General features: G+C 44.7%; 1 protein-coding gene across 1 annotated transcript; it reads right to left on the bottom strand.

Moving 5' to 3' along the window:
* Positions 1-24,310, bottom strand: itga4 (integrin alpha 4). The gene is made up of 28 exons (XM_062534181.1): positions 23,850-24,310; positions 23,360-23,472; positions 21,612-21,709; positions 21,210-21,336; positions 20,882-20,949; positions 20,654-20,783; positions 19,859-19,944; positions 18,825-18,890; positions 18,529-18,666; positions 16,896-17,004; positions 15,810-15,904; positions 15,245-15,335; positions 14,372-14,417; positions 13,462-13,616; positions 11,964-12,118; positions 8,206-8,358; positions 7,022-7,098; positions 5,502-5,652; positions 5,182-5,280; positions 5,005-5,078; positions 4,374-4,463; positions 4,051-4,138; positions 3,830-3,937; positions 3,382-3,507; positions 3,077-3,202; positions 2,665-2,763; positions 2,263-2,382; positions 1-1,806 (listed from the first exon to the last, which is right to left on the bottom strand). The coding sequence occupies exons 1-28, from the start codon at positions 24,041-24,043 to the stop codon at positions 1,705-1,707; spliced, it is 3,084 nt and encodes a 1,027-aa protein (XP_062390165.1). The 5' UTR covers positions 24,044-24,310; the 3' UTR covers positions 1-1,704.
* Positions 24,311-27,787: the final 3,477 nt, after the last annotated feature.

Genomic DNA, 27,787 nt, shown 5'->3' with positions numbered 1-27,787 from the left:
TTTAAATAGACAAAATTTTATATAAAACCAAAAAAACACATTGCATTCCAGTGCATGATAACTTACCAAAGTACAACCAAATATTAACATGTGAAAAAAATGTTTACATAATGTTGTTTGAGGAGTTATGCATGATGCATATTTTGTCTTCTTCCAAATAGCAATTCAAGAAAAACAAATTGAAATGTGCTTTCATGTACAATTCCCTGAAAAAGCGAATTACATTTTCTCCTTTAGTCTTCATCAACGTGATCTTAAAATGCATACAAGCGTCTTAAACCCTAACCTAGATCCTTGCCGCTGTCCTAATCTAGAGATAAGATTCGGTTTTGCATCCCCTCTCATTTGCGCAGCTGTGTACAGATTTTGAAGTCTCCCCTGGGACCTACCGTTCTCATGATCACAGCACAAACAATTTTGTCTCTGAGCTCCCGTTGGCTGTTGTTTGTGTCATTGGTTTTTTTTTTGTTCAATCTTTTTTTTTTTTTCTTTCCTCAAAGTCAATCTTACTGGCCTCATTGGCGCGTGTGTGTTTTAGGGGTCCTTGATGCGCTCCCCAACACAAAAGGAGTTCAGAGGCACCGTGTAGCGTGTAGACTCGTGTGAGGGCTCGTTCGTCATGTTTTTTTGTGTGTGTGTGTGTTTTTCGACGTCCTCAACGGCGCTAGTGTCCCCGTATGGCACGAGGGTGTTGTGTTGTGCTGCGTTGACTGCGTACAGTACGTCGCCGGCCGCATCTCTGCCCGTGGCAGCCCGCGCCACCGCCACCGCCACCGCTGCCCTGCAGCCTCCTCGGTCGCCAGCCTAGGGCGCGGAGACCCGCCCGCCAACCACGCCACCTCACGTCTGTCCTCTTGTCTTCAAAAAACATCTCTTTGTAGACGTCCTCCCATGGATGGAGTGGGGAGGGGTGGGGTGGTGTGGTGTGGGGTGGTGTGGGCGGCGATGCAAAAGTGACAGCAGCATCCATGCAGTCTAGAGTGGTGTAGTCCATTAACCAGAGAAACCAACATAACAGGAAGCGGCGGTTTCAGATCAAGCCTCGCTTCAGCAGTTTTTCACGTGTGCATCGCGCAGGTTCTTTCATATACTCTCTGTGTGTGTGTGTGTGTGTGTGTGTGTGTGTGTGTGTGTGTGTGTGTGTGTGTGTGTTTGTGCTCATAGGTGTGAAAGACATCTTTCTTTGCATTGCTCAGAAATAAGAGAGCGATTTGTTAAAAGGTTATGGGAGGGCGTGGGCATGGTTGACATGATTTCAACAGTGCATTTAAAAAAAACAAAAAACAAGAATAGTCTTTTACAGCAGGTACGAGTGAATAGCCCTTCATGTTCAAATAGTAAAACGGAAAATGCTGGAAGGAGGAGAGGAATGCGCTGTTGGCAGGCGGAACGCTCCTCTTGCACCTCCAGAACAGCCAGCGCCGCTCAGTCCAACTCAGCCGTTCCAGCGCTAAAGTGCATTTTGTCATTCGCACTGACAGAGATCTCCAATTCGTTTTCACTTGCCAGGACTCAATTAGGAGATGCATTTTTGGCACAATTATTCGACCGTTTACCAATCACGCGAGTGGCGTCTTTGCCTCCGGTGCTTCTGGGCTATTGTCAGAATGGAGCACCAGTTCCTTGTTGTTTCCCTTGTCTCTCCTAGTCGTTTTCCACGTGGTTTCGGAAGTCCTATCGGTGGTGTAGAACGCCGCCTCTCGATTAAGACGAACTCTCGCTTTTTGTGCTTTTTGGCACGTAGTCCCAGCTGTCTCTCCGGAACTCCTCCTGCTTCTCCTTCAGACTCCTCTTGAAGAAGCCAGCCTGTCATGGCGAAAACAGTGCTGTCATTAACGATGCTCTCCCAATCAGAATCAAAGAACTGATGGACATCACAGGGATTTTTAGAACCCAAGAAAGTACTTTGAGAACTAAGCCTACTCGTCGTGAGCGATATAAAGTATTTTCAGGCATTTTCTCAACTGTAACCCATGAATAAGGAACTCCTGCTAAACTAAAAGGCAAGTAATATAAGTAAACTATAAAAACACACAAACACAGGAAAGCATAAACCACAGCACATGTTGACCATGGCCAGACACCTAGTGTCATTGTAAAGCCCCTAACTATAGAAGCGTTGGGGCCAGAGACATCCCCCTTTCCCCCCAGAACAACAGATTTACATCTCCATGTCATCTCATCTCATCTCACGTCGTTCTCTCTCGCTCTCCATCCAAATCTGCTAAGAGAGAGAGAGATATGCTTCAGAGCAACACTGACCTTCCACAGCATCAGTATGAGCAAGAACAGGATGAGCAGCCCGACGATGAGACTCAGCACGATGATGAAGACGCCCACGTACGCGTTGGGCTTCTGATTATGATGGGCCTCCACCAGCACCTGTGACATTTCAGACAGGACATTTTAGCAACCGGCACCTCGCCTGTGGTCGCACAGAGCGCACACAAACAGGATGTTCACCATGCCGCTGGCCTGGCGCTCTGCACGACTGAGTTTTGAGTTTAGCGAGCGCAGAGGGCTGTGCCCCAGAAGTAGAGGCACAAAAAAAGCCCATAAAAGGGTCTTTGTTGAATTAAAGACATGAATTACTCCCTGAACAGCTCTGAGTGTTGTTGTTTGTTTGTTTGTTTGTTTGTGTGGTGTAAATGGGTAATAACTTGCCGAGGTAGAGATGGGGTCCTGCAGCAAATAGGTATTGGGGTCTGTCCTCGGAGAGGTGACCATGCCCACGCTTTCCATTAGCATCACTCCATGTCTTCCCTGGAATACACAGAAAACCCTTTCAGAACATCATCCTAATCATCATGTCCAGGCAAGTAATGAAGAGGTCTTTATTCATTACAGAAAGCTTTAAGCCCAGTCAAACGTCATCATTCACTGTGAAGACCGGTGTTACTGTTACTGTTGAGATATTAGTCAGGACTGTGTTTCTCAAAACTGTACAGCACTCTGTTCATTAGTTCCAGTTCATCAAGTTTACTGTCATATACTTGATCAGGGTGTCACATCAATACCAGTAAAGAGCCAGCTCAACTTCACCGAGTAGGGTTCAATAGAAATAATAAAGACTCACGGGCAGGATCTGGAGAATAGATGGGTTCAGCTCCACCTCCATCCGAATGGTCACCTCCTTCCCAATGTCCATGTCTCCAAGGTTACACTCCACGGTCATGCACAGGCTGTCCCCTCTGGAGCAGTACTGAAAGGCACAACGGCACCTGTCCATTAACATTCTCTAAAGACCCACCAGCTAGGGCGTGCGTGCGTGTGTGTGTGTGTGTGTGTGTGAGAGAAAGAGAGACACTGTGTGTGTGAGTGAGTTAAAGTGTTTGGGTGGGTGGTTCAGTGAGAGTAGAGGTGTTAAGCTCTTGTGTTTACCATTCTGCGTCTGCTGACTTTTGAGAAGAAGAAGACCAGTTCATAGAAGAATGAAGATTTGGGGACATCACAGTCAGAACTTGTCCAAAGTGTGTCATTCCTCACAATGCAGTCTCCAGCTGATGTCTATAAACAAAACAAAACAATGTGGTTTACACCACAAAAGGAATACTTTACCCTGACGAGAAACTTCAGTCAGTATCTACTCACAAAGAGGTTGTAAGCTTCTGCCTTTAAACATTCTTGTTTCCAGTTTCTAGTCAGTGAAAGTGAAGCATAGGCAAGTCACACTGCAAAACCTTTTGAGGTTACTGGTAGTTCGAGGTTAAGGTTGTAGATATATGACTTGAGTTTTCATATCCCCTGAACTACTACCTTCATAGAAAATATAAAAAATTTTACATACAGTAACAGAGTCATTTGAAAGTGTTCCTGTCTGTAGCCTTACCTGAAGCTCAGAAATCTTCATTAACTGGTGCTCGTATGGCGTTATGGATTGAGGGATATCAATTTCAAATTTTGTTTTGACAGATTTACTCGGACCAAGGTTTACAACCTGGAGGTGAAAGCAACAACACACATATGAGTAAAAACATGACAACGTTATCAATATAAGTCTAAATGAAATTGTGATATTGTATTATGAGATGACTGGATATGAACTTGTACCTTGTATGTGTAATTTAACTTCTCTGTGTAGCAGTCAACTGGTATGGTTTGTTGCTCCCCAAACTCAAATGATGTGGGAGAAACAAAGCTGCATGGGAAAAAATGCATTTAATGATCCATACAATTAAAGCCATCTAAATCATTCTTGAAACCCTCTTCACACCATACGTCGGAAAGGAAAGACAAACTTGGGTCGACCAATAGTAGTAAATCATTTGCTGTGGTGGGCGGGTTCTTGTGTGATACTCTAGACCATGCTATGTCAAATATACAGCACATGTCAACAGTGTGTAAGCCAGTGCACAGCTGAGATCGGTTCTTACCCATGAACTGTAAGGGCGACGCCATATTTCACAGGTAATGAAAGGGTTGCAGTGTTGTCATACAGAAGATCCTCATTCTCATAATTATCACTGGGAAGAAACAAGAGACAAAAAGGAAATGAGACATATAGAGATTACACAAAATAGCATTTAAGCAACTCATTTTATTAAAAGAAGATGTGTTGCCATTTGCTAGGAATGTATGCTTATATGGAAATCTCAAGGAGATTCTTTAACATTGAACGTGGCTTTGGCAACCGGTTAAATATTTTGGTAAACCACAGCTCCTTAGGAAAAACATATAGACTCCTCAAAGCACATGAGATGCATAATTGGTGAACAGCTAACTGAACCCACAGGGGTTGAAATGTCTCAAACAGCAGAGCTATGCTATAAAAAGCTCCCTGAATGGTAAACGCTAAAGCACAATTCTAAGGTTGCTCCATGCCACAACCAGCTAAGTGTAACGAAACAAGACAGCAGACTATCTCTTTGTGACTGTTCTGTCTAACATGTGACTGGTGTTCCGGTGCGTTCCGGAAAGCTCTGGAATGGAACTTTAACTGACCCTGGCACACAGTTCTAGATCTGTTTAAGACTTAGCTTCTGTTTGGAAAGCGGCCATTCTTACCTCGCCATGTGGACACTGATGGTCAGATTCTCTGGACTGCTCTGGTTCACGTCCAGCAGAAAGCTGATGTTGAGCTGCACGTGTGGAGAGTTTGGATTCAATTTCACAAATTCATTTTGCCCAGAGAAATCGAATTACCTCTTTTTTTCTCGGAGAACTAAGAGGAGATTCATTTACCTTTGCCAGCGCAGCGAGGTACAGATTGCCCACGCTGCAGTCCAGTCCAAGGGTGGTTTTGTTTTCCTCCACAATGTCACAGCTGACATATTTCTCCTCCTGCAAAATCAGATTATTGACAAGTGAAGCCAAACAACTGAACCGACTGCCACAGCCGCCCCCAAAAACTCACTTCTTCATTGATTCAGTGTGTCTATATACCCCTACTACTACTACTACTACTACTACTACTACTACTACTACTTCTGTGTCCTGCAGCACTTGATCAAGCCCAGAGCCCGGCTCTGGCCGAGACTCAAGGCCAGTCATGTGGCACTTACGGCGTCCAGCACTTTAATGTAGTGCAGACTGCTGGGGAAGCGGAGGCGCATCTTGGGGAGGAAGGCGTCGTCTCCGGCGTTGACCACCGTCACGTTGAGCATGATGGTCTTCCCGGACGACAGAGCAAAGTAGGACATGTTGTTGAAGCTCCTGCGAAAAAAACAAACAAAACCGCTTTGACATTCCTCTGCCTCGCGTACAATACAGACACATAGGATGCACTTTAAACTAAGTGTTTAACCAATTAATGCACTTGGCACAGCTCTGACTGGAAGACCAGAGATAATCGTGATTATATCTGAGATGACTCATTTTGTGACCAGACACAGTAATAATAAGTGAGGCTCTGGGTGCAAGATGTGACTTGCACTCAATAGCTATGCAACAGCATGGTGACAAGGGAAGACAGACTGCCATTATGTTGAACACATTCATTTTCCCATGTCTCAAGCAAGGGAGCTGGAGTGTATTTATCTCTGTGTGTGTGTGTGTGTGTGTGTGTGTGTGTGTGTGTTTTTGAGAAACAGAGAGATGGTGGGGGTTGGTCCAGGCTGTTACTGGTATTTTTTATGGGTCTTGCAACAAGGGACTCAAACCTGATGTTTCGCATCTACAATAAGAGCACCAGGTGCACATTTGCTATGGGGACAAGAATCAAGCCCATTGTTGGCGGGCACATGCACGCACACACACACACACACACGCGCGCGCGCACACACATACAGATGCCTAAGGAGTAATCAAATCATGTAGTATTACCAAGCTGGGGGAAAGGGAGGCCTATAAATTATGATGTTTAAGTGCAAATTTGATTACCAATATGAGCACTTGCGGTTGGATATTGTGACTACCTGTGTTTTCCCCCACTATTTGCATATTCAAACATTCCAATCCCGAAACTGTAGACTGTAAGTCAAGTCCTCGAGGGGTATTTCGTGGTTTCTTGCTTTGAAACAGCACTTGAAGCAGAAGCAACGCCTGAAGCATTCTCTGTAGAACCTGTAGAAGTTATCTTGCACCTGTTCTATTTTTGCTCAACATCACCATGTTACAATCTCATGGTCTATGAGCCTCATGGTCTCAACATTTTCTCTTTATCAGTCAGATCTGAGGCGAGTGGCTACGTAGGTGAACATACTCCCATGCACCTAACGGAAGAGACGCGACCACACCATGACACTGAGCGATAGTCATCATTCCCCCACAAGTACCACGCTAACCACTGACTTTTATCTTCTCATTTAGCCGATGTACGTTCACTGAGTTCAAGCCACTGAGACCCAGACCATGGTGAGTTGTCGCTGTGACTGTCAACACCTCTCTGACTGACTCACATATCTTTTCCAGAGATCTCTGGTATTACATAATCGTTTGGGATAAACATAGATCCATGCTTTCATTTCTGCTTGTGCAAATGACACACTGCACTCTCAGTTCTCTTTCAGGTGGCATTAAAAAAGTATTTGCATTTAGGAAAATGCTCTGTTCGTAACTTCGAAGTGGTAAAAGAATGACTTACTGGGGTAAGACCAGGTGTGCTGAAACCTGCAGGTTGGTAGAGCAGTTTTCCCAGGCGCAGTATCGAGCAAACTCAGTCTATTAATACATGCCAGAGAGAAAAAGAACCCGCGGTTAATGCACTTGATAAACATGCCTAATTAGCAACTAGTAATTAGCAACAAGGTCAACAAACTCTTACTTAAACGCTTTAGAGGTCAGTGCATGCATGATCATTTAGATAATAATAGAACGGATATGGAGTGATAGTTTTGTTAAGACATTGTCACAACAGTGTGGAAATCTGAAGGTGGTATACAATGATGTGAGGGAAGGGAAGGGGGGGTGGGGGTTGAGGAGCGCATCAATTCAATGTATTGATATTTATAGTGCGATATCACCATGACCATGGTCTCAAGACATGTTAACAACATGCACAGTTAGGAGTAGGAGTATACCCCTAATAATAACATAAAAATAATAAAAACACACGTTGATTTGCACAGTAAGTAAAACCAAGCAATTAAAAAATAAATAAATAGCATAGATAAAACAATAAATAGACAAAAAATATAGTAAGAAAATAAAATCATAATCACATCAGGTAAATAGAAACGGGGGTCGGGTAGCTAGCTAATGACTGATTAAGGAAACCGTTACCGAAAAGGTTGCAAAGGCTACCATACCTTTTCTGAAAGCCTGGAATCTCAGCTTTTCAATGATGTATGATGGCCATCTGACAAGAGTAGCTGTTCTTAGGGTCATGCCAGTATTTCAGTGTTTGGATTTAGTTTCTCTGATGCTCCCAGGTGCCACAGGATTAAAAGACAAAAGATGGCAGGGAAATGGCAGGAAAATGTGTGTGATTAAAGGTTTGAAGAGCTCCAGGGTTGGCTGTACTTATCCAAAATGTTCACAAAAGGATTTAAATGAAAGCTCAGAGTCTCCCCTTTAAAATGATACCAAACATAACAAAATGAAGTATTTCAGTGTTCTGCTTGATTTATACATTATGTGTCATAACTCAAAACAGCTACTCTTGTCAGATGGCCATCATACATCATTGAAAAGCTGAGATTCCAGGCTTTCAGAAAAGGTATGGTAGCCTTTGCCACCTTTTCGGTAACGACCAACCCCTCTGGCTCACGGACTAAAATGCTGTGAAAAAAAGAAAGGTTTTCAAGTTTAGATTTAAAAATGTCCCACCTCCTCCGTCACCACGTTGTTGTGCTCGCCCGTCTGCTGCAGCATGGGCTTGAGCAGGGGGAAGTCGCGGGCCCCGGCCCTGGAGGTGCTGTGCTCCCCCAGCTCGTAGCGCACCTCGAAACGGATGGGAGTGAAGATGTCACGGATGTCCTTCTGCAAGAGGGAGGAGGAGAGAGAGAAAGCAAGATAGAGGAATGGGGTGGGGGTTGGGTGGGGGGGTGGGGGGGTGGGGGGTTGAGAATTAGCAGCAGAAATCTACATTCTCAGTCAAGAAGTCAAGTTCATTTGCAGCGCTATCTAAAGAAACCAAGGTCACTTTCTCACAGTCAATTCTAGCCAAGTAGCAGAGCTACCATGAAGGTGTTTGGTTTCTCTAGACGTAGAGATCAGTTTGCTTTGCCCATCTTTTTTTCTCTGGAACAGCCATCCAGCCCATGGCCCCTGTGTCCCTGGTAATTGATGCTGATGAGGGCTCATCATCAGTGGGGCAGAGCAACCTCCCCCCCCCCCCTTCTCTCTCTTCCACTTCCCTCTCTTTCTCTCTCCTTCTCTCTCTCCCCCTCTCAACCTCTCTCTCTCTCTCTCTCTCTCTCCCTCTCTCTCTCTCTCTCTCTGTCCGGACCCAGCTGGTGCAGGTCTCACACCGTGTCTCTCCTGAGCCCGGCTTGGCTGGCATAGCAGACGTGTGTGTGTGTGTGTGTGTGTGTGTGTGTGTGTGTGTGTGTGTGTGTGTGTGTGTGTGTGTGTGTGTGTGTGTGTGACCCGCCACTCTGACAGACTCCTCCAGCAGACAGTGGCGCTGTGCGGCGCTCCAGCCCAGCTCCTGGACGGTGGCCACCACAGCTGCACTGCACTGCACCAGCGGAGACAGAGCGCTCAGATGGAGACACCTCACCGGTCAAAGTCAAAACCAGGAGCCCCCACTGCAATCAGTTCAAGGAGGGGGATAAGGACACTACACAAACACACACACACACTCACAAATATGTGCGCGCGCACGCAAACACACACACACACACACACTCTCCATCATGCATGGCTATGAAAGCTTTTGGTTCTGTGGTGCGATCTAACAGTGGCAAACAATGGCCGTGCCAAACGTTAAAGATTTCAAAAGAGAGCTAGGGCAGGGTGCACACACAAACACACACACACACACACACACACACACATATGTGAAGGCATTTACCACTGCCTGCCCTTACACATCTTATTAACACACACAGATACATAGCTAACTCGAGACAGAGCAGAACTATTGATAACCAATACCTATAGTCAAACAAAGTCATGTTCATGATCTGGTTCAAATCCATACTGACAGTATCCTGACAGGACATGTACAGTATGTTGCCTGCTAGATAAAAAAATGCTGTTTGTAAATAAAAAAGTGTTTCTTAAGCCAAGTGCTCCTGACGCAGTGTAAAAGTAAGAATATACACTCTACTGTATATCACATCAAAACAATATCAATACTGCACGTTATACAACAGGAAAATAAACGTATGAAATAGATCCTTGTCATCATCATAGTCATTAATCAGAAAGGAACTGTCAGAAATACAGAAAGGATTTCCCCGTCCACCTTTTCAACTGCCCCCCTGTCGCAAACACCCACACACACAGACGCACACACACGTCAATGTCAGCCAAATGTTATGTATCGCTTGGTTAGGTTTAGAGTCAGATTTCCTGGATCAGCCACAGTCTTATTCTTGAGATGAGTAGTGAAGAGGGGATCAGTAAGTGTGTGTGGTTTTGGTCAAGACACAAACACACCACAGAGGCTACACCACACCCATTAGAAAGCAAGTTTATCTCAAGTACCTTATGAGTGACCACCCCACTGTGTGTGTGTGTGTGTGTGTGTGTGTGTGTGTGTGTGTGTGTGTGTGTAAGTGTGTGTGTGTGTGTGTGTGTGTGTGTGTGTGTGTGTGTGTGTGTGTGTGTGTGTGTGTGTGTGTGTGTGTGTGTGTGTGTGTGTGTGTGTGTGTGTGTGTGATAGTGTGTGAAAACAAGGGGAAATCATTTTGTGTGGTGGTTATGTGTGTGAGAGAGACCATGAAGAGAGTGTACGTGTGTGTGTGTGTGTGTGTGTGTGTGTGCAAGCAATACATGTGTATGTGATCAATTGATATTCACGGACATCCTGATGTCATTGCCAAAAGATCTTTTACCATTCTCGCACACAAACCCCGTCCCCTCCCCCCAACAACATGCATTGTGCAAACTAAAAAGTACAGGGTGATCTCTTCAAAGCCTGGGCAACCTCTCCACCCCTGATCAAGAGCGTGTGTCCATACCAGACATCTGCTCCTCTCCCACTTTGTTGATTCAACCCCCCCCCCCCCCCCCCCCCGTCATGACTGCACTGAGAAACACACACGTTGGCATTACAGGTGTGCAGTCAGGGACTTTTTCTCAGGCGGATGTTCGCGCGTGTTTGTAGTCGCCAGTTTCGCCAATGGCTATTTATAACACACCGGTGAGTGAGAGAAAGACAGAAGACAGAGAGAGAGAGAGAGAGAGGGAGTGAGAGAGAGGCAGCGGAAGAAACGAGAACAAGAGAAAGAGAGGCAGTGAGAGAGGGAGGGGAGAAAGGGGGGAGTGAGATGGAGGGAGCCATTAATTACTCTAAAACATGAGTTGGATTAGCTGGGACTGAACACTGGGAGAGGATCTGAAGGTGGGGGGAGTGGGATGGGTAGGGCTGGGGTGGGGGTGTGATGGTGGGGTTGGGGTTTGGGGTTCGGCAAGGCTCCCCTGAAACACCTGGAATACTGTAATGCATCTTTCAGCTCTGTGTAGCTTTGTATGCTGAAAGAGTTGAGAATCAGAACCCATCCTGCATGCGTATATTTGGTGCATTTCTTATGATCATGCAGGATTTTGGTCTATTCATCTCTCTAGTTTATACATTATGTAGATTTAGATTTAGCATGACTTTCTAGATACCTCTGTGACTCTTTGCCTATACTGTAGATGCTGGGTGTGCAGAAATGGACAGCTTTCACACCTCCCATTGAGTACTTTAGTAACTATTCCAAGTACTCAGAAACAGTTCTATTAGCATGACATTTGGCCAAGTACATGGCAGGGTCTTTATGATCAAAGACCCCCCAGGAAGAAGCTTAGGATATACTTAGAGATACGGGTGAATTGTTTGGGAGAAGCTTGTCGCTCTCCCTTGATGTGCATCACTGAAAGAATAAGCCTGTTTCCTGATTGGCCATCATGCTGACTGAGTCTCCAGATATCTGTGGCACTAGGAAAATGACCAATCAATCCTCAAACCACAAAAGTCACTATCAGTTTCATTGAAGCTACTGTGCTTCTTTATTCATTCTCTATTAGGGCTGTGTAATGGGAGTCACCCTGAGTGCATTCTACAGCATCAAACGCTGAGGTCGGAGCGCACACAAGCCACGGTGAGCTTTGATGTGCTCTCAAGACACGCACTAGTGAGTGTGCTCCACCAGGTGAAGGTCAGTGATTTTCCTAGTGGCTCTCAAACACACTTGGTCTCACACTGGTTCTAAGTGCTTTACGTGATGTGTGTTTGTGCCCAGTGTTTCATTCACTGCTGTCTTCCAAAGCTGGGTTTTCTGGTGGACTCAGGTCCGGTCCTGGGTCTGCGCCCAAGTTCGGAGGACTACGTTCACATTCTCAAAAAGAACCGAACCAACAGTCCAAGTGAGCCCAGGTCAGGATCAAAAGCTCTAATGATGGACATGTTGCATGGACCAGTCGTTACTCACCCTCATGAAGGCCTGGTGAGTTTGACAGATGTGCTCGCCAGCATTGGCCCAGATGTGGCCTCTGGTAATGTTGGAAGTTCCGTTGCCGTGGAAATAGAAGCGTGAGGGGAAGCCTTCTTTGTGATTCACATCAGCAGTAATGTTGTAGAGCATTTCTGAGAAGGAGGATGCAGGAAAAGGAAAGAAACAGTAGTTAGTGACAATGACAAACGGCAGACAGCAGAGTATACTTGATGAATAAGTGTAATGCTGTCTAACACTAAGAACCTCCTATCTATTCACTTGGTGAATGGTAAGTTAAAATGTTGCATTAAAAAAAGAACACTACCAAGACAAAACCAGAGCACTAAAAAGGAGAACAACCAAGACCATTATGACCAAATGATGACCACAACCACATCCACATCCATCTATTCATTTTGGTACATTGCAAAAACTACTTGTCTAACATAGTGTTATATGTGTATTAAGTTATCTCATGTTAAAAACAATCCTATCTGTCTATCTATCTATATACCTACCTACCTACCTACCTACAGTACCTAGAGTACCTACCTATCTACCTACCGTCCTACCCAGTCCTTTCCCGTAAAACCATTTAACTTAATTCAATAAGACTGACTTATTTTCAGACATATTACCAAGAAAACAAGCACTTTTGGCTGCCAGTTCCTTAAGCAGATTTATCTTTAAAATAAGAAAATTTGGCTGCCAGTGCTTTAAGCTAATTTGTCTGGCTGAGATGTCTGAAAATAAAATAAGTCTCTTTTTTTTTACTAAAAACATGTATTAGATGAATTAGGCTACCTTAAAGTGAATTACCTTAATATAAGACTAATAAGACTTGATAAAGATGAGCAGTTCTTGCAGTGTAAGTGTCAATGTTATATTTCAAATATAGACCTCTCAAAACATGCAGAGAACCAAAAGCAGAACTACCAAAACCATCATTGCATTACCATGACCACACACAGTTGACCGTCATGCCTGTTATTGACGTCTAAATTAAGCAAAACATTTGCCTATCAGCCTGCCCCTGTCTGTGCTCCCACCCAGCTGCAACCAACGGTCAGTTGAGTCCCTGGGAGTGCAGGGGACAGATAAAGGTCTGGACTGTTGGGGACCAGTGCGTGTCCAGCTTCCTCAGTGTCTCAGCACAGGCTGATAAGATGAGTGTGGTGCCTTATAACTGACAAAGAGCCACTGCACTGAAAGAGGACTCCTTCTACAGGCTATTGGGCTCCTTTCTGTGAGAAAAGAATTGCTTAGTCACATGCACCTCAGATGGCATGCACTGACCAATGTGACCAAAAGCATGGTCACATTGGTCTAAAATGACACTGCTTGTTGGTGTTCGATGGTGACTATTGCACTATTCCATCTAGAAGTGTGTCTAGGAATGCTTGGTAATGTTGTGTTAAAGTATGACGTGGGGGGGGGGGGGGGCGGGTGGCAGGGGCGTGCACAGGAATCGGCGCTGCGTTGGTGCAAAACTTACTGATGCGTCCGTCGAGGCGGCGGCCCGTGACAGTGAAACACACCCTGGCCGAGACGCAGACGGCGCGCTGGCCGTTCTCGGAACACAGCGGCAGGGAGCGGTTCACGCTGGCGGGCAGCACCATGGAGGCCTCCACCTTCACCACAGGGCGCGTCCTGAGACAGCAGGGTTCACCATTACCATCACCACACACACACACACACACGCACACACACGCACATGCACACACACCACACATCCACACCACATGCTTCACCCCGACCCATAGTCACACGGGTAGCTAAAAATAAGGACACGCTCACAGTGGGCCCTGTGTCGTTGGCTGTTGGGTGACAGATATTCTATAAAACAGGAAGAGGCCCCTCATTCTCTTCATTTTTTTTACAAGCAATGACATCCTTGCCCTTTTGAATTGTTTTCTGAGAGAATTGGTTCTCTTGTTAAGAGGACGACCCTTCACTGTCAATACAGCCAGTTGTCTATGGTATGCTCCTATATTTTGCTGTAGATTTATTCCTACATACATGCTCAGGTAATGTTGTAATGAAAAGTAAAGCTTCATAGAAATGCTATTCACCCAAGTCTGCTCGCACCCTTGAAAGACACAGCTGACAACATTAGACTACACTGTTATGAAATGGAGATTTTCACATCTTTGTTATGCCAGGCTGAATTTATCTTCTGTTATACTGTACTGCTTTGTTTGTAATTCAGCCTCAGTTATGTGAGCACTGAGCAGACATAATTGAGGGTTTTACATCTTCTCACTGACTAAGTTCTGAGTTGTACTTGCTATTAAGCGTGAACAAAACAGAACAGGAAACTCCACGGAGACCAAAGCTTTCACACATGCATCTGATGTTGACAACATGAGAATGCGTCAAAAGAAAGGGAACTAAACCACTCTTACCGAAGCACCACCGCTGCATCAGAGAGGAATGCACCTACAGCAACATCTGCAAGAAAAACAGAAAATGGTTGGAGAAATCATGTCATGCATCTTTTTCTATTCTTTTACTTAACCTGCACTGTTCACCTCTAAATGATCATGCCCCTTCCCTCTGACATGCAAACAATTGACACAGACTTTGATTTTTAAGAAACCTGTCTGGGTACATTTCCAATGCTGTTCAAAGTTGAAAAAGCCCACAACTAATAGCGGAGTAGAAGGAGGACATACTGTAAGTGGGTGCATCTCAGCAATGGTCTGAGGCACATCCTGTTTATCCTACTATGTATAGACCATGACAAACAAGACCCCATGGATATTATGGGACCACCAACGGAGAGGAAAAAAACTGTCCATGCGCCTCAGAAAGAGGACTTTTAGTAGGTCATAAGGACATTGGCTCAGGAACGAGCCGCTCCTTTTGCAGTCATTGAGATTGAGTCTCTGCTTGCTTATTTTGGTTTACAATGCCGGTCCATACTGAAGATGGCTGACATGTCAAAACTATGGAGTTTGTATGCATATCATGTAAAGGACCCACTACAGATTCTCAAACAAACATTTCCCAACAAGCACTAACACTTGTACATGAATATCAAAAGGCTTGGACCTTTCCAACTCAAGATAACTCGTTAGTGTCTGCAAGTGCGCTGGATGCTGGAGTTGTTAGGGCAGTGTAAAGTGGCCATTGCAACACCATTCCTCTTTCAGAAGAGAGTTTAGCTGTTAAATTATTCATCTGCTCACCACCTCAAAAGACTACAGAGAACACACTCGTGGGGGGGGAAACAAGATTAAGGATGGTACGTGGGAGCATAGCGATAGGGACGTTACCTGGGAAACCGTTGCCATCAACATCAACGCCTCCGGAGATGGACTGACCAAACATTTTTAGGTCGTTGCCCAAGGTCTTCCCTGTGATTCTCTGTGGAGCACAGACAAGAAAGATATATTAGTCGATCCTCTGTCATGTTCTGTAGCCACATAATTGGCCAGTAATGTCCTACACTGGGTCTATTTCAGCAGTATTTCTCCTATCTGAGAGCACTTTGTTTCATTTGCTAATGAAGCCATGCTTCTTCATTTGCATATTTATACTCTTTTAATTGCACAGTTTTAATTACCATTCCAAAACACTATGAGGAGAGGAGTTTGTGGGGGGGGCTCTCAACACTGTCAGGAAATTGCAGCAATTCAGCTGGTGCAGCTCCCCCCTCCCCCCCTCCCCTTTCCCCCGGCTATCCCAAGGCTTGCACCGCAGAAACAATGGGACAATTGTCCCCCCCCCCCCCCCCCACCGCACCCCGCACCTCACCCCATCCCCTCCCACGAGTCTGCTCAGGCCCAGCCGCCCCCCGCCCACCCCCCCTCCTGTGCACAAACAGCAGCTGGGACCTACTTGAGAAAAGCTCTGCCTGATGCCATTCTTCCTCCCATTGTAGATATATATAGCGCCTCGCAGGTCGTCCTCATGAGGCGCTCCCACCGCCACGTCTGCAACACATCCAGAGGGGGTGGAGGGGGGGGGGGTTAGAGTGACACACGGGGACCAACTAACACCATCAGCACTTCACAACTTGCCTACGTGTCTAAGATTTCTATCTTTTGAAATAATAAAGAAGAACACTCTCCTCCCTAAACATAGACCTTGATATAGCAGACGGGATTGACGGAGAAGGTGGCTCTTCGTCATGACCCGTGAGAGCAAAAGCCAGCACAAATGAAGTAAGAAGTTCACTAACACGTTACTAAGATTGTCTGTCCACAGGGACGTAACTGATCCTCTGCTAAGATTCAAGCTCAGCATGGAAAATTGTTGCTGAACAATTACTAGACATCACCATAACCAAATCCAACCCCTAACTTTAACCATAACCAATAATTGCAATGAAGAGCGTGTGAACTGATAGTTTGCATCTGTAGGTAGCCTGTGGGCAGAGTATCCAAGTAGAAGTGAGAAGTTTTAACACTGGAATGGGGTGTGACATTAAATCACTAACACCTTTTTTTTTTTTTTTTTTTTTTTAAACAAAACAACAAACAAACAACAACAACAAGAGTAAATAGAGAAATGTACAGTTCAACAAACTTTCACAGATCTGAGCTCAAGTTAAAGCCATGCTTCAGTTTTTCAGGCTGTTCTGCATAATTGTGTCGACAGCACGTTTCCAGGAAATGCAGTATCTCACAAACCGCAAACAGAGGGAAATGAAGCTCATCTCATCTCTCTCATCTCTCTGTGCGTCTGACAGCTTCCTGACCTGGAGGCTGTCTGTGCTCCAGACTGCATCTACTCTCTCTCTCTCCTACCCTGCCGCCGTCATTCACCATTCATTCTCAAGCAAACAATTTCCCCCCCAAAAAACCCTCCTCTTTAGACATGGAAGGAATCAAACTAATTGGCCCTTTCTCAAGTATGTGCAAGAAATGGCAAATGTATTCTGCTAAATGAATTCACAATTTCCAAATGTTTTTACTTGCTTACCAGAGAATCCGTCATCATCAATATCTCCGAGGTTAGTGATGGTCTCTCCAAAGCGCGCGGCATATGCGTCACTCCCCTCTAAGGTAAATTCCAACTCCTTCATGTTTGCCTGAAAAGAATATGCAATGCATTCATTTGACCAAATTCATTCATACAGTATCAACTTACAACACTGCGGATTTCATACATAGCACAACCAAAATAGGAAGCTACATTATTTTGGTAAAGAGATCAAAATCATGCTCTTTTGTACAGTTATTGCGAGGAAGCAGTCATTACAGGGGTAATGATTGGAAGTTTTTCATGTCATGTAGTGTGGCTTATATCCTCTACACACCAGAGGGAAGGCGCCTAATATCCTAAAAAACGAACTTGTCTCAAAGTAATTTGTCAAAAACATCGTCCTGAGGCTGTTGCAACACTAAGCCATAAGCCATTTTTATTACAACACTCCTTCACTGTCATTGTGCCTGCATCTCGTCTCAAGGCAGAGCACAGCGCACTCAGAACGGGAAAAAAATCTTGAACTTAGCACCTCTGAGTCAAACAGGTGAAAATCAGAACAGAAAACAAGAGACAATTGCTGCATCATGACACTTCTGACTTGAGACACCTCAAAGCAGTACTGCAGCGACTGTATTACTGGCAGCGACTTTGGAAAGAAACGACGCTGCATGTGATTACGATGTGATTTGCCGAAACACATTAAACGCGGGAAAGAAATACATTTCGGTTGAAAGCAAACAACAGAATCTGTTCCAATGACAGAGTGTGGGAAGGGCTCTGTTTCCCCAACTGTTAATCTTTTATAACGCAAGGCCAACCATCTAATCTGCATGACCTTAGTGTTTAGTCAGTCTCAGGGCCGTGCATTCAAACATCAAGCCTCACACTGACAGGCAGCACAGAATGCACTTAATGCACTCAGATGCAAGGACAGCTGCACAACATCCTCCTGACTTTTATGTAACGCCCTGTGCTGCATATAGAGATGCACCAGCCTTATTCTGCATAATGCCCTGCCTTATATGCACCAACACATAGAAGCTCAAAACCAGGCCATTCTCTGAAACAGGGAGGACACATCACTTCATAGTTCACTGAACTATACTTAAATGAACTTCGCACCTCGCCACAGTGATTTTTTGAAAACTGTCTAAATATACAACTGCGGCCTTTTAAGTGGGTTAGTTCCTTAAATACTACTAAGTACTCATAGGTTATATAGTGTGCTCTGTTACGCCCCTCTGGACCCCACTGGCCCTGCAGTGACAGTGCAGCAGCCTTTGGGTGGTACAAGGCCAATAATCAGCCTAATGGTGTACACCTGAAGGTGTGGATAAGAAGCTCTGGAGTTGGCCTTCAGGCGCTGCCATTTTTCTCCACACCAGAGCAAGCCATGCTCCTGGGTGTGTGTGTGTGTCTTTTACAAGGAAACCTCTAGATTTTAGAGTGCAAATTAATTTATTGCAATAAAATATCAATATTTTTGATAAACTCTGATGACCATCTTCATAATTATGTTGCAGCTTCTGAGCTGGCCGTAACAGCTCATACGATGTCCAAATATGCATACACACACACACACACACACACACACAGGGCCCATGAGACACATGCACGGGGGACCCACCTCGCCTTGGTTGATGTAGACGTGCACTCGCCCCTCCTCCCGCACGGTGCTGTACATGGGAGCCCCCACCAGCAGATCCGAGAGGCCGTCGGCGTTCAGGTCCACGGCGCACACGCTCGCCCCGTAGTAGGACCCCAGCTGCACACGGCCAGACGAGCAGAGCCAAATAAATAAGGGACGTAAAAACGTAACCCCCCCCCCACACACACACACACACACCCCACCCCACCCCTGATTCAAACCACATGGAAATTGTGCCGGAGTACGGAGGAATGTCCTCGGTCAGAATGACTCACCTTGGTGCCTCGCAGATCCGTATCGACTATTTTCAGAACATTCCCCTCGGTCCGCAATATGTACGCCTGCAGATGCAAGACACACAGGGGAACGATCACACAACGGGTTAAGCGCTCATTCTTAGCCCACATACCGAACCCCAACATATGTATAACGTGGATCTTTGGTAAGCCAACATTCACAATGCTCGTAAATATTTATACTGCAGGCGGAAAAAACTATGCTGCATGACGACCTACTTCCTCTTCTGCACAGATGGAGAAAATTTTAGCCTACAGTGACATTCGCAGAAGTGCCAAATGGACGTTCTTTTGTACCAAACACCATGAAAAAGAGGGCCTTCCTTGGCCTAAGCTGTTCTGTAGTGTTTGATGACGTTCATATCCGAATCATATGAATGGCACAGTAACCATTTGTAATACTAATCCCTTCCATTTGCACAGGGGTATCACAAGATCAAACAATAATAACGTTTCAAACTGTAGCAAAACCCCACAGGCATCCCTTTCAACAGTGTATTTTACGCCCCTCGCTCTGTAGGAATGCAGCACACACACACACACACACACACACACACACACATACACTTTCTTCACTGTCTCTCTCACACACATGAGCACAACACAAAATAATTTCCCCTGTTTTCACACACTATTTCACTTGCTTTCTCTTTCTCTCTCTCACACACACACACACACACACACACACACACACACACACACCGTAACATACATAAGAGAGAGAGAGAAAGAGAAAGAGGCATAACCAGGGGCTAAGCCTCAAGAATTCACAAAGATGTCCACACACACACACACACATACACACACACACACACACACACACACACACACACACACACACACACACACACACACACACACACACACACACACACACACACACACACACACACACACACACACACAGAGAGACCATTCACACCAATGTTCTCACAATTACAGAAATACTCAAGAAAGACCACGGGGAGGGGGGACTGATGGGAGAAAGAATAGTACCAAAGGTGAACTCTTACTTTACCAGTCTGCCCATGCTGGGGTGCCCCGCTCACTACCTCTGTGCTCTGGGCACTCAGGAAGTGCCCTGCGCCCACAGAGTAACCTGGCAGGAGACAGAGAAAAACACACCTTCAGCTAAGGTGCCTCAGATACCAGCAGAGGAAGCACAGCATATGGATAGCACAGTGTTCAGGTGCCACACAACATCAACAACAGCACTCGCCTTATGTCTAGACTAAAGGAAGATGTCATCACAAACAAGGTGTAACACACCCATCTGGAAGCTTCTTATAATAACTGTTTTCAAAGAACATTCATAAACAGTGAAGTCATAAGTAATGCTTACACAACTTACTTATACTTAGGATGTTTAGAGAGAGTGATGCCATCATTGAGTTCATGACATGTTTTTATGAATACTAGCTACCTTGTGTCAAACAGATCAAACATTGGGCTAATGATTGCCTTGTTTTTTTTGTTTGTTTTTTTGCAGCTGCAACTTGCATTGAGCAACTTGCTGCACCAGACTATCAGCTTCCTGTTCTCACGGGACAACACAACTTCCCTTCATAGGATTAAAAACCCCACGATGAAAGGCAAGGCAAGGATCTGCTGAGACTATTCAAATCCTGGCAATGTTTGAAAAATTTTCACAGCACATCAGCTAAATATATACAGCATGCATTTCCAATGGAGTGGTACCCATGTTGATTATCAGGCTATTGATCTCATCACATATGGACAACATCAATTGCTTCAAAAATGACAATAGACAACCAACATTAGAACATTACGTTAAGTGTAACACCTACCAAGATAGCTGCCATAGAGAACCATGCTGTCTTCATCCAGATATGCCGACAGGACGTTGCTTGATGAATTGTATACAAGAACAGACCCGGTCCAGTATGATGTTCCTGGGGCACCCATTATAACCAGTTCCTGTGGCAGAGAGTGGCAAAAGATAACTCACTCACCCCCCTGCAATGGGTAAGATTGCACATCCAATTCTGTGAGACAGTCTAATAAAGATGAATCACCTCTGTTAAAAAGTTTGACATCCCTGCTTGACAGGACCCGTAGTCCTCGCCAAATTTTCTCTGGTGATCTGATAAGGGAGAAGAGAGATATTCATTATCAGTTAGTTGTGAGACACATATGGGGCCAGGAAATATATAGAGGAAGGAGAAACATTTATGACAGTCAGCGATCTTACAGGATACAAATAATGGTCATATCAAAGAGGCACTTCAGATATTGTCATTTAATTAATGTTAAAGACAAGCCCATAGGACAACAGAAAGGTTATTTACTGTATATTACAGGACATAGCTGTTGTCCTTTATGTTACATAAAGCCATGCTGTACCTCTGTAGCATGGAGTCAGTGGAAGAGAAGTCGTGAGATCGGCCCCAATCTTGAAGCATCTGCCATGTGGCAACTTATGATTCTCTGATTTGGCGTAAAATACATTTTTCCAACGATGTCCACAAGCCTGAAATCCAAAGTAACAAAAGGTGGACATGAATAAGATGCTATTTGTTTATGAGCTTGTTCTGAAGCTCTGTAGGTCTGTACTCTGTACAACAAAATCAGCCTCCACAGTATGGTCCCTAAGCTGTAAAAAGGACTCTTTATCTTCCTCAATGAAACATTTAAGAGTTCCTCTATGCAAAAGAATCAGAATACTCGTTGAACAATAACCCTCACTGCGTTTATTACTGCACTCTAGCTACGAGAGGTGTCTGGATTGGCGTAAGAGTGGCTTACCATCACAGAGCCTGTAACCGGCTCTCTCGCTAGACTCACTCCCAGCCATTGGTTCTCTGTCTCTGAAGTGCAGGTCTTTCCACAGTATGCCTCATTGTCTGAGATATAGCATCACAACAAAGGTGGCTTTAGCACAACAATCGCTCACATTTGTCCAATAGCATTAAAAGATCTCAGTTGATCTCCCATGACCACCCACCCACCATTTACATTTGCACTCAGTCAATTAGCTGGCGCTTTTATCCAAAGCCACTTACAACAGTCAAGGCACACAGCCACCAACACTTGGCTTAACAAACATTGAAACAAATAAATTACACCATTGTGTAAAACCACAACTCATGTAGGTAGAACTGTTTGGCTTAAAAAATGATATGTTCTCTGCTGGCATCTACCTCAGGCTTCTCATACTTTAAAAGGCTGTACACTGTTTGTAAATCGCAATGTTATTGTTTTCTTAAGTCTGTTAACAGAACCAGCGGAAAGTGGAACAGAGAGCAGAACAATTATTTCAGAAAAGGAACATTCTTTTAGAAAGGGAACACATTTCATCTAAATTCATCAATCTGGGAAAGCCCTCAGAGTTTCAGGAGAAGATTGAAGTACATAGGACCGCATATGTAACTTATGCCACTTCCAAGTAAATCAAATGGATCCACTCTCCTGTGCTTCCTGTCTCCTTCAACTGTCCAGCACAAGGTGATGTCTACTGTTCTAAGTTTATAGCAATGCTCTGTTCAAGTAACCTAGTAGTTATTTACAGTCTGTAAGGTACTTCACTGGGATTGCCCATTTTATACATCTAGAAGCCCTGTCATCTCAGACAGGCATGACACACCATGAAACTCATGTGGAGGCTGTCATGTAATTTGGACCTTAAAGAGTCTGTTTAAAGGGACTCTAATGCCCAGGCTTCTCATAAACAGTAAAGAACACTTAAAGAGCACATTCGCAACTGCTACCACATCTCTATCACAGAGGAAAACATCTACATTAGGCAATGTGTGTGTGTATGGCTGTGTGTGTGTGTGTGTGTGTGTGTGTGTGTGTGTGTGTGTGTGTGTGCCTGTGTAGGTTACTCAAGGTCAGAACATCAAATCAAACCAGCGCAGGTTTCTATGTCAAACAAAGGGTACTCTAACCGCCCACCCTCTAACATCACAGGCCAAATACACCCCCATGTTTTGTCACTAATGATGACTGCTATCCCCAGCATTTGAGTGAGGGGGGTGGTCACACAGATGGGGGGTGCCCTGTGTGTCACGACCTTAATGCAGTTACAGATCCTTAACTGTCATTCACCAGTGACTTTCAGGAAGTTCATTCACATGTGGAGAGTGGACTAGGCTACACCCAAGCTACAAAATACTCGCATGATTTTAACAGTAGGCTAAGCTAGCTTTACCAAACTTTGCGAGTCTAAAGTTGATAGATTTCTATTTATTAAGATTTAACCACACATGAAGTTTCCTCAGAGGAAATATAAAGTTCTCTTGACTTGACTTGATTCGAAAGAGGATCACATCGATGCCAGCAGCGCACACACATGTTGCTTAATGATTGAAGCCATTAGTTTGACAGTTATGACCGGGATCTAGCACCCAGTGACACACCTGATGATTCTCCCTCATATTCCAATGAGAATACAAATGATGAAATAGACACAGCAAACATTTGGATTTAAATAGATTACAGAGAGAAAGTGGAAAAGTATTTCCATTCTTGATGAAAGACAGAAAAGTACAAACCAATAGACATCTCCTCGCAGCTGCCCTTGTTTGAGACACTGCATTTATAGATTGCTCCAGGTGTTTTGACCTTGCTGAAGACTGAATCAGCGACTGGTGCACCCACCACTAACCTATGGGTGGAAATAAAGTTGTGATTTAATGCTGTGGTCAATGAGAAAGTGAAATAGTGTTTCTCCAACTGACATTGCCCTGTTAAATATTAGTTTCACACATGTATCATTTGGGAAATCTGGCTGAGTTGCATGGTAATTGTCTGTTCCAGACGGCTGAGAGAAGTCAAATAGCGCTTTGTTGCGACCACACCGATGAGAACGTTACTGATTAGTATGCCTTGACGTTTTAACACATGCAAGAACTAAATGGGCACTTTGTTCCATTCAGTTGATAATTGAATGAATGGCTGCATAGTCCATCAGAACTTAATACGTGTAGGCTAATAGTCCTAATGCGCTTATTTCACTTGAATAAAGTCGAATTTCTGACTTACCAACTTTGGTTCTTATACTTATGAAGCAACACAGAATATCCGAAAAGAGATGCGTTAAGTCCAGTGAAATTAAGTGAATTGTGGATATCCAAGTTGTATCCCGCGCTGACGCTCAACTGACACCATATGCAAGCGAGAATTGACATTAACTTGTTAAAGCGCCAACAAAGTTCCAAAGATGCTGTCCGCTCCATTTTCTGTTGTTAAATGACTTATTCCAGATGAGTACTTCAAAGTATGTCTGAACGAAACCAAAACAAATCTAAAGAAATGCTAACAGAAAAGACGAAAAACAGCTTTTCTCATCTCCAAGTTTGAGGCGGAGAGTCAACTCCTGGCTGTGTCCTGTTGCGCTCAGTTCATCTGCTCGTGCCCAGCCGGAGCCAGCAGCAGCCTCACGGTTAAATATCGTCACGTGAAACTTCTCAAACTTTCTACGCGCTTCGACCCTCTAGAGAACGCACGAGGAGAAACGAGGAGCGCATTTCCAGAATAACGTGAGGGCCAGCCAAGACACTTCACACTTGTAAGCCACACCATTAATGTGATAGGCGGGAGACTTATCAAATGGTCGCTAAAACTATTGGCTCAGGGATAGGAGGAGGAACGCATGGTAAGACGAGAGAATGAAAACATGAGGCTAACTTCTCATTTTCCTTACCAATATTTCTGAATAGTTGTGGTTAATCCTTTCGACAAATGTAATGCATGGGAGAGAAGGAATTTAGGCCAGTTTGTTACATGAAAAGTGGCAACGCAAGTGGCAATAGGCTACTGAATCAGTACTGATCAAGAAATTGTATGTATCTACACCATACAATAGTGTCACTGACCATTATTTCCCTTGCAGAATAGTTTCTCAATATGAAACATTTATGAGTGCCTCATGACTGAGATATACTGATGCCCTTCAGCAGAATCCCACTAACACACACACACACACACACACACACACACACACACACACACACATTTCCTTATTCAGTGATTTCCAGAATGCCAGGAGAACAATCTCCCACTGAGTCTGGCGGCAGCCATAATGCAGATGTGGACAGAAAACTGAGTAGTGTTTCACCACCCGAGCCCTGAGACAGACGTGTGCCTTGTGCAATCTAAACACTGGTGTGTGTGTGTGTGTGTGTGTGTGTGTGTGTGTGTGTGTGTGTGTGTGCGCAGTCACTCAACTCACTCAATAGGCTATGTGAATGTGTTATCCATCTTTCAATACCTCTTGAGATGTTTTTAATCTCTCTGCATTGCTACTGGGAAGAAGTAACAGAGGTCTCTTTAATGACTGTGAGAGCGCATGTGTTCTATCGCTGGCAGCCAGAGAAAAAGAATGAATTTTCGTGCGCAAATTTGTTGACTTTTATCCCATCTACCCAGCCATCAATAACAAAGTCTGCCTCCATTTTCCCTGATAACCATGATATGGGTTGACAGGCTGTTATACTCCAGTCCTCTGTAAAGTTCCTGTCAATGTTCCTCTTCATGCATGAGTACAAGATTTTCTTCAGTTGCTGCTCCCCGTGTAAAATGAGTTGATGAAAATGTCATTGTGTAAACACTCCACCCCACTCCACATCTCTCTCCCTCTCTCTTTCTCTCTCTCTCTCTCTCTCTCTCTCTCTATCCTCCACTCGGATGTAATTGTGCAAATTAGCGGAAACCGCCTATGGGGTCCACTGAAGCAGGGGCAGAAATTGAATTTGGGCATAAGGAAACAACTCCATGTTCTGCTCATACACATGCACGCATGTACACAAACACACATACACAAGCACACATACATACATATCTTTCATACTCACACACCCAGAAATAGCCAACACACACACACACACACACACACACACACACACACCCACCCACCCCCCCCCCCCCCCCCACACACACACACACACACACACACACACACACACACACACACACACACACACACACAGCAACACAGACAAAAAATCTCAGATAAACACAAACATAAGAGCAAAATAGACGACCTGAAGCCATTTTTTGGTTGGTCAAACAGTCCAAGTAGTTCCAACTACTCTATGCTCTGCTCTCTCTCTCACACACACACACACACACACACACACACACACACACACACACACAGCAACACAGACAAAAAATCTCAGATAAACACAAACATAAGAGCAAAATAGACGACCTGAAGCCATTTTTTGGTTGGTCAAACAGTCCAAGTAGTTCCAACTACTCTATGCTCTGCTCTCTCTCACACACACACACACACACACACACACATACACACACACATAGACACATGATCACACATGTGCAAGCACGCATACATGAAGTCACTGTTGTTTAGTCATGAGGCCCATGTTGCTCCAACCTGGGGAGATAATGTGATACCTGACTGCACAGGGTTGAAGAGTTTGCCCTGACAAAGCCCAACAAACTGTAACATTCATAAGTTGGTTGTTGTTTGTTGCATAGAATGCTCAGAAAACCAACTTGTAGCTCCACACTGCCCAGATAACGCAGTAATTGAAAATAATGACTTCAGGACATTGTTAGAAGTTTGTTGTCATCTGTTGTGGCTGTGTCCAGGCACATTCTGTGGATGCAAAATTAATGTCATATGCCCAGGACATAATTAGCAATTTTTTACAGTTTTACTCATGGTGTGAATGACAGAAAGCTAAGCTTTTAATGAAATAAAAAAAGGCATTTTAGTATAAGAAAATAGCCATTGCTGATTCATTCACAGCAAGCTGACACTCTCTGCCAGAGACAGTCTGAAAGGCTATTGTAATATTCCTAAATTCTAAATTCTCTCTCTCCCCCTCTTTCTCTCTCTCTCTCTCTGTCTGTCTCTCTCTCTCTGTCTCTCTCTCTCTCTCTCTCTCTCTCTCTCTCTCTCTATCTCTCTCTGTGTGTGTGTCTCTCTCTCTCTCTCTCTCTCTCTCTGCCCCGGAGGTCAGGGCATTCCAATGGATGGACGCCAGCCTTTCCCCGTCAGTGTCCTCCCTAACACTGCCCAGATGGTTCGTAATTCTACCACAGCTTTCCGCACTTACTTGAGCCATTTCATGATGAGAATTATGCCACTATTTAATTACATAAATGGCCATTACTGAGCTAAGGGATTACGGAGATTCGGATAAACAAATACATGGCGACACAGTTCACAGAGATATTACACAGCACTGCTGCGTGGTCCTCGACTCTGAGAAACTCCCCGTATTAAGCATTTAATGTTATCTGAAAAAAATGAAGACAAAAGATAAAGGACTCACAGAACATAAAAGCAGAAAGAACATAAAAGCGAAAAGGTCACTGTTATCTCAACGGCAAAATAAAATTCACTGGAATGTTACCCATCGTGGCATTTTACAGAAACCTGGGAGCATGCTGTGTTTGATGGACGTGGCTCCATGTTATCTGGGGGTTTTTATTGCCATGCTAAAGTGCTGATCTCCCCAGGTATGGCTAAGAGGGACCGGCTCTCCAAATGGCCCCTGATGACGCTCCTCAACTCAAAGTCTGGGACAATGAGGGGGCAGACAGGGGAATGAAGAAGGGGGGGGGGGGGTTCTGGTGTGAGACGTGGGCAGGTGATCGTTTGGCCGGAGATGTATGAAGCAATTAGTTTAACCTCTTGTCCCCCGTCTGCCACAGGATGTGGTCACCCTGTGGAGAGGAACTTCCCTTCCCCCTCCACCACCACCTTCCTTCACCACGTCCATCTCCACCTCCAGCCCCTTACTTCATTTACCTCCACCCGTCAACCCCCGCCGATCTCTGGCACGGCTCGCTCTATCAGCCCCACATCACAGGCGCAAATTAAAGGGGGCTTATAGCAGCACTGAGAGTCATGAGAGCACGTTGGCAGCGCGCATTAGTGGCTGCAGCCTCGTGCCCACCCAGTTTCTTACAGGCCTGCCCGGCTGGCACACTCAGCCTTTCCTCCA

The sequence above is a fragment of the Sardina pilchardus genome, chromosome 4 (assembly GCF_963854185.1).
Source record: "Sardina pilchardus chromosome 4, fSarPil1.1, whole genome shotgun sequence".
Taxonomy (NCBI): domain Eukaryota; kingdom Metazoa; phylum Chordata; class Actinopteri; order Clupeiformes; family Clupeidae; genus Sardina; species Sardina pilchardus.
This window is presented reverse-complemented; position numbering and strand designations above follow the sequence as displayed.